This window comes from Anolis sagrei, chromosome 2, assembly GCF_037176765.1.
Source record: "Anolis sagrei isolate rAnoSag1 chromosome 2, rAnoSag1.mat, whole genome shotgun sequence".
Classification (NCBI taxonomy): domain Eukaryota; kingdom Metazoa; phylum Chordata; class Lepidosauria; order Squamata; family Dactyloidae; genus Anolis; species Anolis sagrei.
Window position 1 is genome coordinate 261,518,566 of NC_090022.1, and position 13,363 is coordinate 261,531,928.

Here is a 13,363-nt window from a genome sequence, read left to right on the forward strand (position 1 = left end):
TGACCGTTTGTCTTCCCAAGATATTTGCAGGATTTTTCAGAGGCAACGCTGATGGACTCATTCCAGGAGTTGCTTGTGATGTCTTTAGACCACGTTTCTCAGGTATATAGCAGGGTTGGGAGGACAATCTATATAAATAAAAATGCAATGTTTGTTTGTGGGATTATCAGAACTCAAAAACCATTGGACGAATTGACACCAAATTTGGACACAAGAGACCTAACAACCCAATGTATGTCCTTCACTCAAAAAAAAATGATTTTGTCATTTGGGAGTTGTAATGGCTGGGATTTATAGTTCACCTACAATCAAAGAGCATTCTGAACCCCACCAATGATGGAATTGAACCAAACTTGGCACACAGTTCTCCCACGACCAATGGAAAATACTGGAAGGGTTTGGTGGGCAGTGTTCTTTGGTTTTGGAGTTGTAGTTCACCTACATCCAGAGATCACTGTGGGCTCAAACAATGATGGATCTGGACCAAACTCTACACAAATACTCAATATGCCCAAATGTGAACAATGGTGGAGTATGGGGAAAATAGAATCTTGACATTTGGGGGTTTTAGTTGCTGGGGTTTATAGTTCACCTACAATCACAGAGCATTCTGAACCCCACCAACGATCGAATTGAGCCAAACCTCCCACACAGAATCCCCATGTGGGCCACAGCAACGTGTGGCAGGGGGCAGCTAGTAGCTTTATAAACAAGCACCTTGGTATCCCTACGGTTGTCCCGGTCCTCAAACACTCTCTGCTTCATTCAGAAAAATGCTGCACTCGCAGAGCTCAGGCGGTGTTGTATTTTGGTGTCAATGTTGACTTTTGTGGAGAGGTGGCTGCCAAGGTAGTGGAAATGGTCATCATTTTCTAATATTATGGCATTAAACTGTATCTCTGGCATTGGAGAGAGATTGGCTGGTGACTGCTGGAAGAGCACTTTGGTTTTCTCTATGTTCAATGAGAGGCCGAGCTTCTCGTATGCTTCTGCGAAGGTGTTTAGAGTGGCTTGTAGGTCTTCTTCTGAATGCGCACAGACAACGTTGTCATCAGCATATTGTCATCAGCATACCTGGCCATCCCAGGTCCAAAACACCTGGAGGGCCAAAGTTTGCCCATGTCTGGTCCACCCAAACTGGATGGCCGAAGTTTGCCCATGCCTGGACTCTATCCAAAGAGCTTCCCACACATAAAAAAAGTCGGTCAGGTGGTTTGGGCACCTGAGGCCGAGAAATCCTCGCCCCCGCTCTGCCAGAGAAGACACCCAGAGAGTGCTGTGCAGCCAATAGGCAGCCCCGCAGCCTGCCCAAGCCATTCCTCCTTCCCTCCTTCCTTCCCTGCTGCATCTCTACCTGGGCGCAGGGCTCAAGGCGGCGGGGAGCTCCTGCCAAGCCCGCCCTCCGCATTAGCCAGGGGAAGGGGAGCGCGGGGGAGGGAGAAGCCGCAGAAGCACCAGCCTCTCGGAGGAAAGGCATCTCCTTTGCTTCCCTTTCCCTTCTTCCTCCTTTGCTTCTCTTCCACGAATTCCTCCGGAGCCTACACAAAAGACTCTCCTCCTCCTCCTCTTCCAACCGCAGCTCTCAGAAGCAGGTAAGCGGAGAAAGAAGAGAATGAATGGAATTGGGCTCCACTTTCAGCTGCTCTGGAGGAGTCATGGGGTTGCAGCTTGGCGAGGTCTACTGACTAGAGCCTTCTTGGCACCCATTGTCCCTCCCTATAGTACCCTTCCTCCTCTTGTCCTCGGAGCACCCACTTTATGGAATGGTATTAATGCGGTTTGACGCCGGTTGGATTCCCTCGGCTCCAGGCGATGGAATCGTGGGAGTTGTAGCATGTTTTTGACAAAGTCTGCCAAAGAGAGATGGTGCCTCACTAAACTATAACTCACAGAATCCCCATAATGCTGATCAAGTGGTGTCAGGCTGCATGAATCCCACAATATAGACCAGGCATGGGCAAACTTGGGCCCTCCGGGTGTCTTGGACTCCAACTCCCACAATTCCTTAGCGGCTGAGGGGGGAAAGGAAAGGGCCCGAGACTGTTAGGAATTGTGGGAGTTGGAGTCCAAGACACTTGGATTAGCGGCTGAGGGGGGAAAGTAAAGGACCTCAGGCTGTTAGGAATTGTGGGATTTGGAGTCCAAGACACCTGGATTAGCGGTTGAGGAGGAAAAGGAAAGGACCTGAGGCTCTTAGAAATTGCGGGAGTTGGAGTCCAACACACCTGGATTAGCGGCTGAGGGGGGAAATCAAAGTACCTGTGGATGTTAGGAATTGTGGGAGTTGGAGTCCAAGATACCTGGAGGGCCCAAGTTTGCCCCTGCCTGATATAGATGCATCCTGAGTCTTCTGGGAGTTCTGCGTGTATATATGTGGTTTGCGACTTGTTCCCAGACATGCTAAGAAGGTAATTTTTCACCAATTGATAGCATTGATCAATATAATATGTGTTGTTGAATCCTCACCTCCCTGGGATTCAGTTGCAGTTGGATGAGGTACTGATTGTGAGCAGCTTTGATTCAGAGAGTTGGGAGTTAGTGAGAACTCTTTTCTTGAGAAAGGTGGTCTTTCAGTGGCCGCCCAAATAATGTGGAAGTGAACCATACAGAAATCAGGGCTATCTTCACTATGCACTGTTATTAGGGTACTACTACTTAACACTGATGGGGATGTGCAGGTTTTTCTAAGCTTTCACTGGCTGAGTTGCATCTCTACACATAGCATGGAAGTAACCATCATTTACAGAAAAGTCTGGTGTCCCAGGTTGTTGTGAGTTTTCCAGGCTGTATGGCCATGTTCCAGAAGCATTCTCTCCTGACGTTTCACTGGCATCTATGGCAGGCATCCCTAGAGGTTGTGAGACAACATTCACACCTACCTCCAACAGACAAGAGTTCTTTCTCCCACCCTGGATATTCCACAGATATATAAGCCCAATTTTCCTAGTTTTCAACAGACTTCACATCTGAGGATGCCTGCCATAGATGCCAACATCAGGAGAGAATGTTTCTGGAACATGGTCGTACAGCCCAGAAAACTCACAACAACCTAGCGATTCCAGCCATGAAAGCCTTTGATAATACATTGTGGTGTCCTGGTTTGAGTGTTGGATTATGACCCTAGAGGCTAAGGTTCAAATCTCTGCGAGGCTCTGGGAAGTGGCTTTGGGCAAGTCATACTCTCTCAGCCTCTGAAGAGAACCATGGCAAAGCCCACTCTGAACATGTCTTGCCAAGAAAACCCCAAGATACGGCCCCTATAACTCAAAAGGACTGAAGGCGCAGTACAACACAACCCAGAAATGTTGCACTGTTCTGCACCTTTCCTTGGGAGCCAACTCTTCTGAAGTCAGAAGAACAATATTTGAGCAATGCATAGGATTAAAGTGTGTTTGATGAGCCTTGCTTCCTAAAGCATACTAACCTGAAGTCATGCTGGGAATAGTCATTTTATTCATGCAAACCTTAGACCAGCATTTATCAACCTGTGAGTCAGGACCCCTGGGGGGGGGGGGTTGCGAGGGGGTATCAGAGGGCTCGCCAAAGACCTTCAGGCTCTGTTTTAGACCATTTAGGAATTGTGGAAGTTGGAGTCCAAAACACCTGGAGCGTCGAAGTTTGCCAATGCCTGGTATAGACTATGCCCCCTTCCCTGGATGTTGTGGGTACCTTAACACTTTTTATCATTTATAACTGATGCTTTTTATGCCACCTAAATGCTGCAAGTCGCCCTACACCACTGGAGAAATTACACTGTTTAGCCAGTATTGCACCACCTGACATCCGCTCGGAAGTAGCAACCAATAGTGAAAGGACCAAGGCAGTGACATCTCCAGCTCATCCCCTTTTTGGGTATCAGCCAGCACGTCAATGACTTAAATCAAAAAATAGTTTTCTAAGATCTACAGAGACACTCGCTGGAACACCCCAGCAAGTGAGAGTCCAAAAGTGGCAAGCTCAAACCCAGAACCTCAATCCATGGTTGATACCGAATGAGAGACTCCCTCCTGGGCACACAGAAAACTGGACGACTTGGAAGGCACTGAACAGACTGCGCTCTGGCACCACGAGATGCAGAGCCAACCTTAAGAAATGGGGCTACAAAGTGGAATCCACAACATGAGAGTGTGGAGAAGAGCAAACCACTGACCACCTGCTGCAATGTAACCTAAGCCCTGCCACATGCATAATGGAGGACCTTCTTGCAGCAACACCAGTGGCACTCCAAGTGGCCAGCTGCTGGTCAAAGGACATTTAATCAACTAACAAGCTTGCAAACTTTGTGTTTTGTTTGTTTGATTGTTTGTTTGTTTGTTTGTTTGTTTGTTAAAAATGCAACGCAACTGTTTGGTCTGCCCCTGACATGATAAATACACAATATAATTGTATTCTCAATTTGCTTCTGACATGATAAATAAATGCCACCTAAATGTCCCCATCTGCCAGCATCACTACGAAATATGATGGTTGCACCCAAATAAATGATGTACAGTAGAGTCTCGCTTATCCAACCTTTGCTCATCCAACATTCTGTATTAACCAACGCAGTCTGCCTCCTGCCTGGATCCACAGCTGTTTCAATACATTGCAATGTTTTGCTGCTAAATTCATAAATACAGTAATTACTACAGAACGTTGCCATGTATTGAACTGCTTTTTCTGTCAATTTCTTGTAAAACATGATGTTTTGTGCTTAATTTGTAAAATCATAACGTAATTTGACATTTAATAGGCTTTTCCTTAATCCCTTATTATCCAACATTTTCGCTTATCCAACGTTCTGCCAGCCCGTTATGTTGGATAAGCGAGACTCTACTTACTGTATTTGTGTCTTGAGATTATAATTCTACATTGAAACTTAATAGTAAAATAGTATTATTGACTGTAAATAAACCACCTTGTTTTGAGCTGCAGTGTGGCTGAGGAATATGTTCAGATAAAAATGTTGACTTTGCTTTCCAAGCTCAGTGTGCAACAGCTTTAGTCCAAGGGTCACAAAAGATAAAATAAATTGCTTGAGGTGCTCATTTTAGGAAGCAGCACAAGACTCACATGAAAAAGAAAAATCACAAATAAAGAAACAACTTTTTTTACCTTAGAGAACCTCTCTCTAGGAATTCCTAGATCTTTCAGTATGAATCTAAAGAAATTGCTACTTTTTAACTAAAAGGGTATGCCTGCCCTGTTTGGCACAAGTCTGTCCATGCGAAGCAGGTGAATATAGCATTGAACTAAACATGCAGAATAATCACAGGATGTCTCAAACCTACACCTGTTGATAAACTCTACAGGCTAGCTGGCATTGCCCCCCTGATGTATGACGGGAAGTTGCTGCTAACTGTGAGAGAAATAAGACTGAATACTGTGAAAGCCATCCACTGCATGGCTATCTGCCTCCTTCCAGTAGGCTTAAATCAAGGAAAAGCTTCATGAAAACCACCACTCCTTTCAATGTTCCCCCAGCAACAGCAAGAGCATCCCTCTGGGCAGCTAAACCAGGAATCACAACAAGAATAGTCAACTTGGAAGTACCTGAACAGACTCAGAAGGGAAATGGGCAGATCAAAAGACAACCTGGCAACATGGCACTACCTAAAAGAATCCTCCACCTTGTGCGACTGTGGAGCAGAACAACAACTTAGCAACTGTATGCTTGTCCATAATGCCCTGCCTCATGCACAGAGGAAGAATTACTTAAAGCTACAGACAATGCAGTCGCTGTTGCCTGGTTTTGGTCAAAAATGGTGTGCTTCCTCTATTTTATTAGTTTTTATACTTATTTATGCAATGCTTTTGACACAAAATTTTTTAAAAAACTCAAAGAACTCTCTAGGAATTTCTAGGTCTTTCAGCATGAATCTATAATCAATGCATGTTGGCCAAAACTGTAGGCCATCATGGCAGCAGTAGAGACCTCTTCAAGATTTAAATGCTGTGCAAGATGGGGATTTTCCAAGAAGTGCTGTACTTCTTGGGGAAGATCAGTATTTTCTTCTTTAGCAGAATTCCTTTCAAATGCTTCAATTAAAATTAATTTAAACATTTAATTAAAAAAAACAATCCTTCAAAAGCTTCTTGGAGAAATTAAACTTTTAAAATAGCTTCTAATAATATCAGTGGAGGCTTTCCAAAAAATCTAATTAGGGGACAGGAAAGAAGCTGCAAATCATGATGGTTTCTTGGAGCTTGAGAGACCTTCACATCCAAATGATTAACTTAAACACAGAGACTGGACACCCCCTTCTCCTTTCTTAGCATTTATATTAGAGGTTACGTTTTCCTAAAATTCTTATGAGGAGGCTTCTAGTTGGTGTATTGATATAATTTACAATATATTTGCTTCCCAAAAACACTTACGTACCTGTATGTATATATGTGTATGTGTGTGTGTGGAAATGCATGAATTACAGTGTCTGAAGTTTACATCTGATTAATGTGTAAGGTATAGTAGAATGTATATACCATGAGATTGGTACCCATGGTTTCTCCTACCTACATCTGACAAAGTATGTCCTTTCTAGGAATTTTCTAGGTTGTTCAAGCAATTCTGTTAGTAACAGAATTTAGACATCATCCCTCATGAATAAGCGTATACATACAATCCAAATAAGAATGCTATGAACTGTTCTCTACTGTGGATCTCCATTTGTGATATGTCTTTCCTTTGGAGTCCCAATTGACACCAAGATTGGCTTCCTTCTGGTGTCAAGTTACAACAAGACCTTTATTTAAGACTTTGGAATTAGGATTTCTTCCTAAACGTACATGTTATTGTTAGTTGCCTTCAGCTTCAACTTACGGCATGCCTATGGATGAAAGATTACTAAAGTCCCTTCTATACTGTCATATAATCCAGATTATGAAAGCAGATAATCTACATTATCTACTTTGAAATGGATTATATGAGTCTACACTGCCATATAATTCAGTTCAAAGCAGATAACCTTGATTTTATATGGCAGTGTAGAAGAGGCCATAATCACCCGGTCTTCATGAGTCCTGCTATTATCTTCTTTTCCTGGAGAAATGTGAAGAGTACAATGAAGTGGACATCAAGTTCTCCAAAATAATAATTCTTCCTGATTCTTCTTATCCACCCGAGGAAGAATGATTATTTTGGAGAACTTGATGTCCACTTCATTGTACTCTTCGCATTTCTCCATCTGAGGAAGACGTTAGTCGAAACCGGTCTGGAAATCCTCTACGTGGATATCCTCCTACAAGGGACTGAAAACTCCACTCAAGAGTATCTTTAGAGAAAGCAAGGGATCTTATGCCCTTAAGAGAAGTCTGCTTTACAGCAAGAAAGACTCTACTTTTGTTACTGATGTAAAATCACTGTATAAACTACAGTTTTTTGTTCATTGTATATTGCTTAATGCTGTATCACAGTGGTTCTCAACCTGAAGTCCCCAGATGTTTTTGGCCTTCAACTCCCAGAAATCCTAACAGCTGGTAAACTGACTGTGATTTCTGGGAGTTGTAGGCCAAAAACATCTGGGGACCCCAGGTTGAGAACCACTGCGGTACCATATGAGTTGGTTATACGTTTAATATTGCATTATATAAGCTGGAAAAAAAGTATTTCCATAAGTGAGTAAGGATTTGATCCTTGGTCTCTCAGTGTCCTAGTCCAACACTCAAACCAGGGTATAATGCAAATTGCAGCTTCTAGTGTCAGACAAACATGAGTAATATAAAGAAATCTGATGTTCACCTTCAATGATCCTGTTACATGGGAATAGAAATATAATTTTAAGATTTTAAAAACACATGGACTGTGATTTTGTAGTTTGTGTGACATTTAACAGTGACTCTTTTAGTTTTTCAATCAGGAAATATATATATTCTTAATCCAATGTTTCTCCAATTTAGGTTGCATTTTGAACAATCCTGGTCTTCAGTTCAAAAACAGAAGATGGAAGAGTCCATAGAGCTTTCACCTGATGGGAACTCTCTGATAAAAGCTGTCTATCACAGAAGACTTCGTCTCACAAGATTGTTGCTAGAAGGTGGGGCCTATATCAATGAAAGCAATGACCGTGGTGAAACCCCTTTAATGGTTGCTTGTAAAACCAACCATGTGGACCACCAGAGTGTCAGCAAAGTCAAAATGGTGAAATATCTTCTGGAAAATAAGGCAGACCCAAATATCCAGGACAAAGCTGGAAAGACAGCCTTGATGCATGCGTGTGTGCAGAAAGCTGGTCCTGAAATCATCTCCTTGCTGCTTAAAAGTGGAGCAGATGTGAGCCTGCAAGATCATTCTGGCAATTCCGTCCTTGTTTACTCAGTGAACTCAGAGGATAAAGAAACGCTGAAAGTTCTTTTAGATGCTTGCAAAGCAAAAGGAAAAGAAGTGATCATCATTACAAAAGATAGGTCTCCATCTGGAAAACAAAGAACAAGGCAATATTTAAATGTACCTCCACTTGACAGCGATGAATCTCAGTCTCTAGATTCTTGCACTTCCCCATCAGATGTAGAAGTTAAAACATCTCCATCTCTATCCACAAACACAAGCCAAAAAGAAAACGCTCTCTTTAACTTTAAAGAAAACCCTGGAAGAAAGGAAGATTCACCTGAACCACAATCGCCTTCAAGGAAAACATACAATGGACCTCAAACGCAATATGCGTTCTCCGAACCTTGGATGAAGACCAATTCTTCAATAGTGGGACAGAATCAAATACGATCTTTACAAGAAGAGCTTCAGGATATAACACCCGAAGAAGAGCTGTATCTTAAAATTAACAGTCTAGCCCTATCTAAGAGGTTTATCACTAGACATCACAGCATTGATATAAAAGATACCCTTAATTTCTTGAAAAACTTAGAGCAAACTTCCTCAAGAAAAATGTCCGGCGATGAGATAGGTTCTCATCTGCTCTCCGGTGAGATCAATCGAAATGAAATTCCTGCAGAGCAGAATTCAGATTCAGCCCAAACAAGTTTTGTATCCACACTGAAAAGCATTGTTCACAGGAGAAATTTGGGGGCAAATCACTACAGTTCTGATTCACAGTTGACAACTAGCTTAAGTCCCCTTACAGAAGACAGCAAATTGCTCCTTGGAAAGAAAAAGCTTCTCTCCCAGACACCATCCCTGTCATCTAGTTCCAGAGAACTGATTGAAAATATGCCTCCCACTTTCTTGAGCAGGAGAAATCATGCTATTTTAGAGAGACGGGGTTCGGACCACACTGCTTTGGCTAGGCCTGGTTTTCTTCCTCCTTTAAATGTGAACCCTCATCCTCCATTTTCTGATATACACAAGATAAATTCATTTTCTTGTGGGCAAAAAACCCTAATTCCAACTGCACCAGCTTACCCTAAGGATTTCAAAACTAAGACTCTCTTGACACGGAGGCAGTCATTGCAGACTGAGCAGATAAAGCAGCTGGTGAATTTTTAGCTGATTACGAAGCAACAGCTGTAAATGGCATTTTAACAACTTGATGTTTTTGAAGTATGAGAGTTGGCCTCCCAAATTTCTATGTTAACAAGGCAGCAGTTCCATATCTCTTACTCAGTACCAAACATTTTCCTTGAGCTTCAGCTGTAAAAAAGATGCTTTTGTTGGCTATGGATAAAATATGGTGCAAAATATCTCTGCCTTCACCATAACTTTCATAGTAAGAAACTATGGGTATGATTCCTCATTGCTGCACAGCGAATATAACTATTTTTTGGATGAGGCAAGACTTTGAGGCAATGTTTTGAGTTTGTTAATGCAGTAGAGTCTTGCTTATCCAACACAAACAGGTCGGCAGAACGTTGGATAAGCGAAAACGTTGGATAATAAGGAGGGATTAAGGAAAAGCCTATTAAACGTCAAATTACATTATAATTTTACAAATTAAGCACCAAAACATCATTTTTTACAACAAATTGACAGAAAAAGCAGTTCAATATATGGTAACGTTATGTAGTAATTACCATATTTACGAATTCAGCACCAAAACATACAGAATGTTGGATAAGCGAGACTCTACTGTACTAAGCATTGTCTTTTATGAGACTAGTGGTGCTTTAACTTGTGTTTCAGCAGCTATTAAAAGATTAAAACTCATGCAGTGCAATTGAGAACGGGACTATACTTTTGCCTATGGCATGCCTATGGATGAAAGATGATTAAAGTCCCTTCTATACTGCCATATAATCCAGATATTGAAATCAGATAATCCACATTATCTGCTTTGAATTGGATTATATGAGTCTACACTGCCATATAATCTAGTTTAAAGCAATAATCTGGATTTTATATGGCAGTATAGAAGGGGTCATAGTCTCCCGGTCCTCATTAGTCCTGCTGTTGTCTTCTTTTTCTGCTGAATTCTACTTCGTATGTATGGTAGTTGAATGTACTTAAGCTCATTGGTTTCAGTAGGCTTAGTCATACTTCATTGTGGCTACAGTCTATTATTCTTATATCAAAGTATAATTTTTGAAAAGGTTATAAATATCTTTGCAAAGGCAAATGCACACTGAGGAAAATTATATATATTTAGCAACAATTTTAAAGTGGGGTATTTGAACCATAAAATGTAAGCAATGTATAAAAGAGCTATGATTTGATCTAGTTGTTGATCAATGGAAGAAATGGTTTGAAATTCAAAATACATTTTTCAGCCTTACAAAGCAAATGTTATCCTCTCTAGCTCTGTGAAGCTTTTAGTGTTGATATATCAATATATAAAATATTTATTTATTTATTTATTTCAAAATAACTGTGGAGGTGATAAAAGTCAACCAGAGGTGTATTTCATGATTGAGTGACTGAGTTTTGAAATGTATTTCAACTATTGTTGGCATTCAGACTTATTCTGGTCCTGGTATTTAACAGTATGGAACTTTAAATGAACAGGATCTGGGGGCGTGCAGAAACCTTATATTTTGGACACTTAAATTATAATTCCATGTTCTTATAGTGGCAAAGCTTTGAAATTCATGAGAAGAGGGGGGAAAGCCCATAGGAGCATACAGTTATCTATTAGTCCAAGTGCACTTTGATCATGGTTTTATTGAACAGCACTGTAAAAAGAACACACTATGAACTTTATCCAGTTACATCATTGTGCTAATACAAAGCCCATTGTGCCAGTGGCTCTGTGTTTTCATAGTGGTATCAAAAGGGATGGTTGCAAGTGGTTGTGGAAGTGTCTACATAAACTCTAATGCAGTTGCTTTGCAGAACCTCTTCTAATCCAGTACAGTTGCACTATTTGGGGTTGTAGCTTTGCTAATGTTATCTGAATTTATATCTCTGTGTTTATCAAAACCACCTGGAGACCCACAGTTCTTGTTTTTATGCGTCCTTATTTCTTGCTTTCATTCTTTAAAGCCTTACAATAAAACATTGATGTTGTTGGAAGAGATGAGAAAAGGCATAAATAAGGCGCAAAGGAGGGACTTGGAAGCCTTCCCTTCCTGTCACTCAAACTGATTTCTGTTGTCCTGTGCCTTTTGTGCACAAACTAGATGTCCTATCTGCTTGTATGGAAGCTTTCCTTTGTGGCTGCTCTCTGTGTTTTCATATATAGGTTGGAATGACTGGTTTGCATTTTATTTTGAGTTGTGCTGTAAAGAAGGCTACAAACTCTTAGACAACATAAAAGCAGCTGTCATGAAAAAATGTAGCTTGAATAGAGATATATAGTCACATCTATATAAATAAAAATGTAATGTTTGTTTGTGGGATTAACATAACTCAAAAACCACTGGGTGAACTGATACCAAATTTGGACACAATACACCTCTCAGGCCAACGAGTGACCATCTATATAAATAAAATGTAATGTTTGTTTGTGGGATTAACATAACTCAAAAACCATTGGACAAATTGACACCAAACGTGGAAACAATACACGTATCAGGCTAATGATTGACCATCATTCATAAAAACACTGAAAAACACAGCGGAAGAGACTTAAAAAGCCAAAAAAAAAAAACCAAACAAACATTACAACGCATGCGCAAAAACAAACACACATATATACACATATATACACACAAAACACATATACACAGACTGGGCCACAGCAATGCGTGGCAGGGATGGCTAGTGCACTATAAAACACTGATTATTTAATAGGGATATACTATCTTGGTATAAGTGAATCTATCAAGTTTTGCAAACAACACAGAACTGAATATTGCTAATGGAAAGCAAGAAAAAATTGGTTCACTGTTGGATTCAGAAAATAGAAGGAACTCAGTATGTTTCTGACATTTTGAAAGAGCCACATGCTACCAGTTGTCACTGACTACAGAGATATGATTAATGCTACTTCTGGGGAAAAGTGTCGGTACAATTAAGGCTGACATTTACAACATCAGTTCTCTTTCCCACCTCTGTAAAAGACAATGCCGTGGATGCTGTGAGAAACAGTAAGGCTGTTTCTCACAGCTTTCATCTGTAGAGCTTGCAAAAGGTGAAGAATAAAAAAGCACCTGTCACAATCCATTAAGACTCATCTGTATGAAAGAACAACCCTCTCCCATGCTCAGACAATGAAGATGCTGCTGTGCCTCTGAACAAATGCGCCCCCTTCCTGGGCATGATCTCATCCCAACTTTATTGAAACTACTAGGGGTGCATCTACACTGTAAAATTAATGCAGTTTGACTGTCATATCTCCATCCCATGGTATCCTGGGAGTTGTAGTACTACAAGGCTGTCAGCCTTCTCTGCCAAAGAGTGCTGGTACCACACTAAATTGTAAATTCCATGTTTCCATAGTGCTGAGCTACACAGTTAAAGTGGTGTCAAATTGCAATAATTCTACAGTGTAGATGGGCTTAAGCGGCTGAGGAGGGAAAGGAAGTGTCCTGAGACTGTTAGGAATTGTGGGATTTGAAGTCCAAAACACCTGGAGGGCTGAAGTTTGCCCATGCCTGGTCTAAGATGTTGTCTAGATGCACCCTGGGTTTCTCTTTTGATGACAATTCACCACTCAGAATCACCTGGAACTACATGGGACTAGAACTGGAAAGGTGCTTGAATAATACCAATCATGACAGGAGGGAAAGAGTTTGCATATTGATAATGTATTTAATTGATAACAACTACAGGTGTCTATCAAAGGCAGAATTTGTCCCTTCAGTCGCCAATATGTTCTCTGTGTGTGTGTATTTCCTGTGCTGCCCTCTGATATCACAAATTTTCTCAGCGTCCACATTCTTTTTCATCAGCATTTCTTCCAATAGGAACATTTTTTGACACCTTCTGACTTCTTATCCATTTCATCTGTGAGTCAAGCCATGATACCATTTGTTAATCATTACGGTTTTTGCTGCAGTGGACGAACAGACATCCACTTTTGGAAGTTGTTTTGCCCAATATTTTTCCCAGATGATCAAG

The 13,363-nt window shown here is 41.1% G+C and overlaps 1 protein-coding gene across 1 annotated transcript; it reads left to right on the forward strand.

The window, feature by feature from the left end:
* The first annotated feature begins 1,285 nt into the window (after positions 1 to 1,285).
* On the forward strand, positions 1,286 to 12,464 carry ANKRD34B (ankyrin repeat domain 34B). Its single transcript, XM_060761712.2, has 2 exons — positions 1,286 to 1,592; positions 7,876 to 12,464. The coding sequence occupies exon 2, from the start codon at positions 7,919 to 7,921 to the stop codon at positions 9,413 to 9,415; it is 1,497 nt and encodes a 498-aa protein (XP_060617695.2). The 5' UTR covers positions 1,286 to 1,592; positions 7,876 to 7,918; the 3' UTR covers positions 9,416 to 12,464.
* The last annotated feature ends 899 nt before the right edge of the window (positions 12,465 to 13,363 follow it).

Bases quoted from the DNA above. Each gene is read 5' to 3' on its own strand.
- ANKRD34B (XM_060761712.2), top strand. From the start codon at position 7,919: ATGGAAGAGTCCATAGAGCTTTCACCTGATGGGAACTCTCTGATAAAA.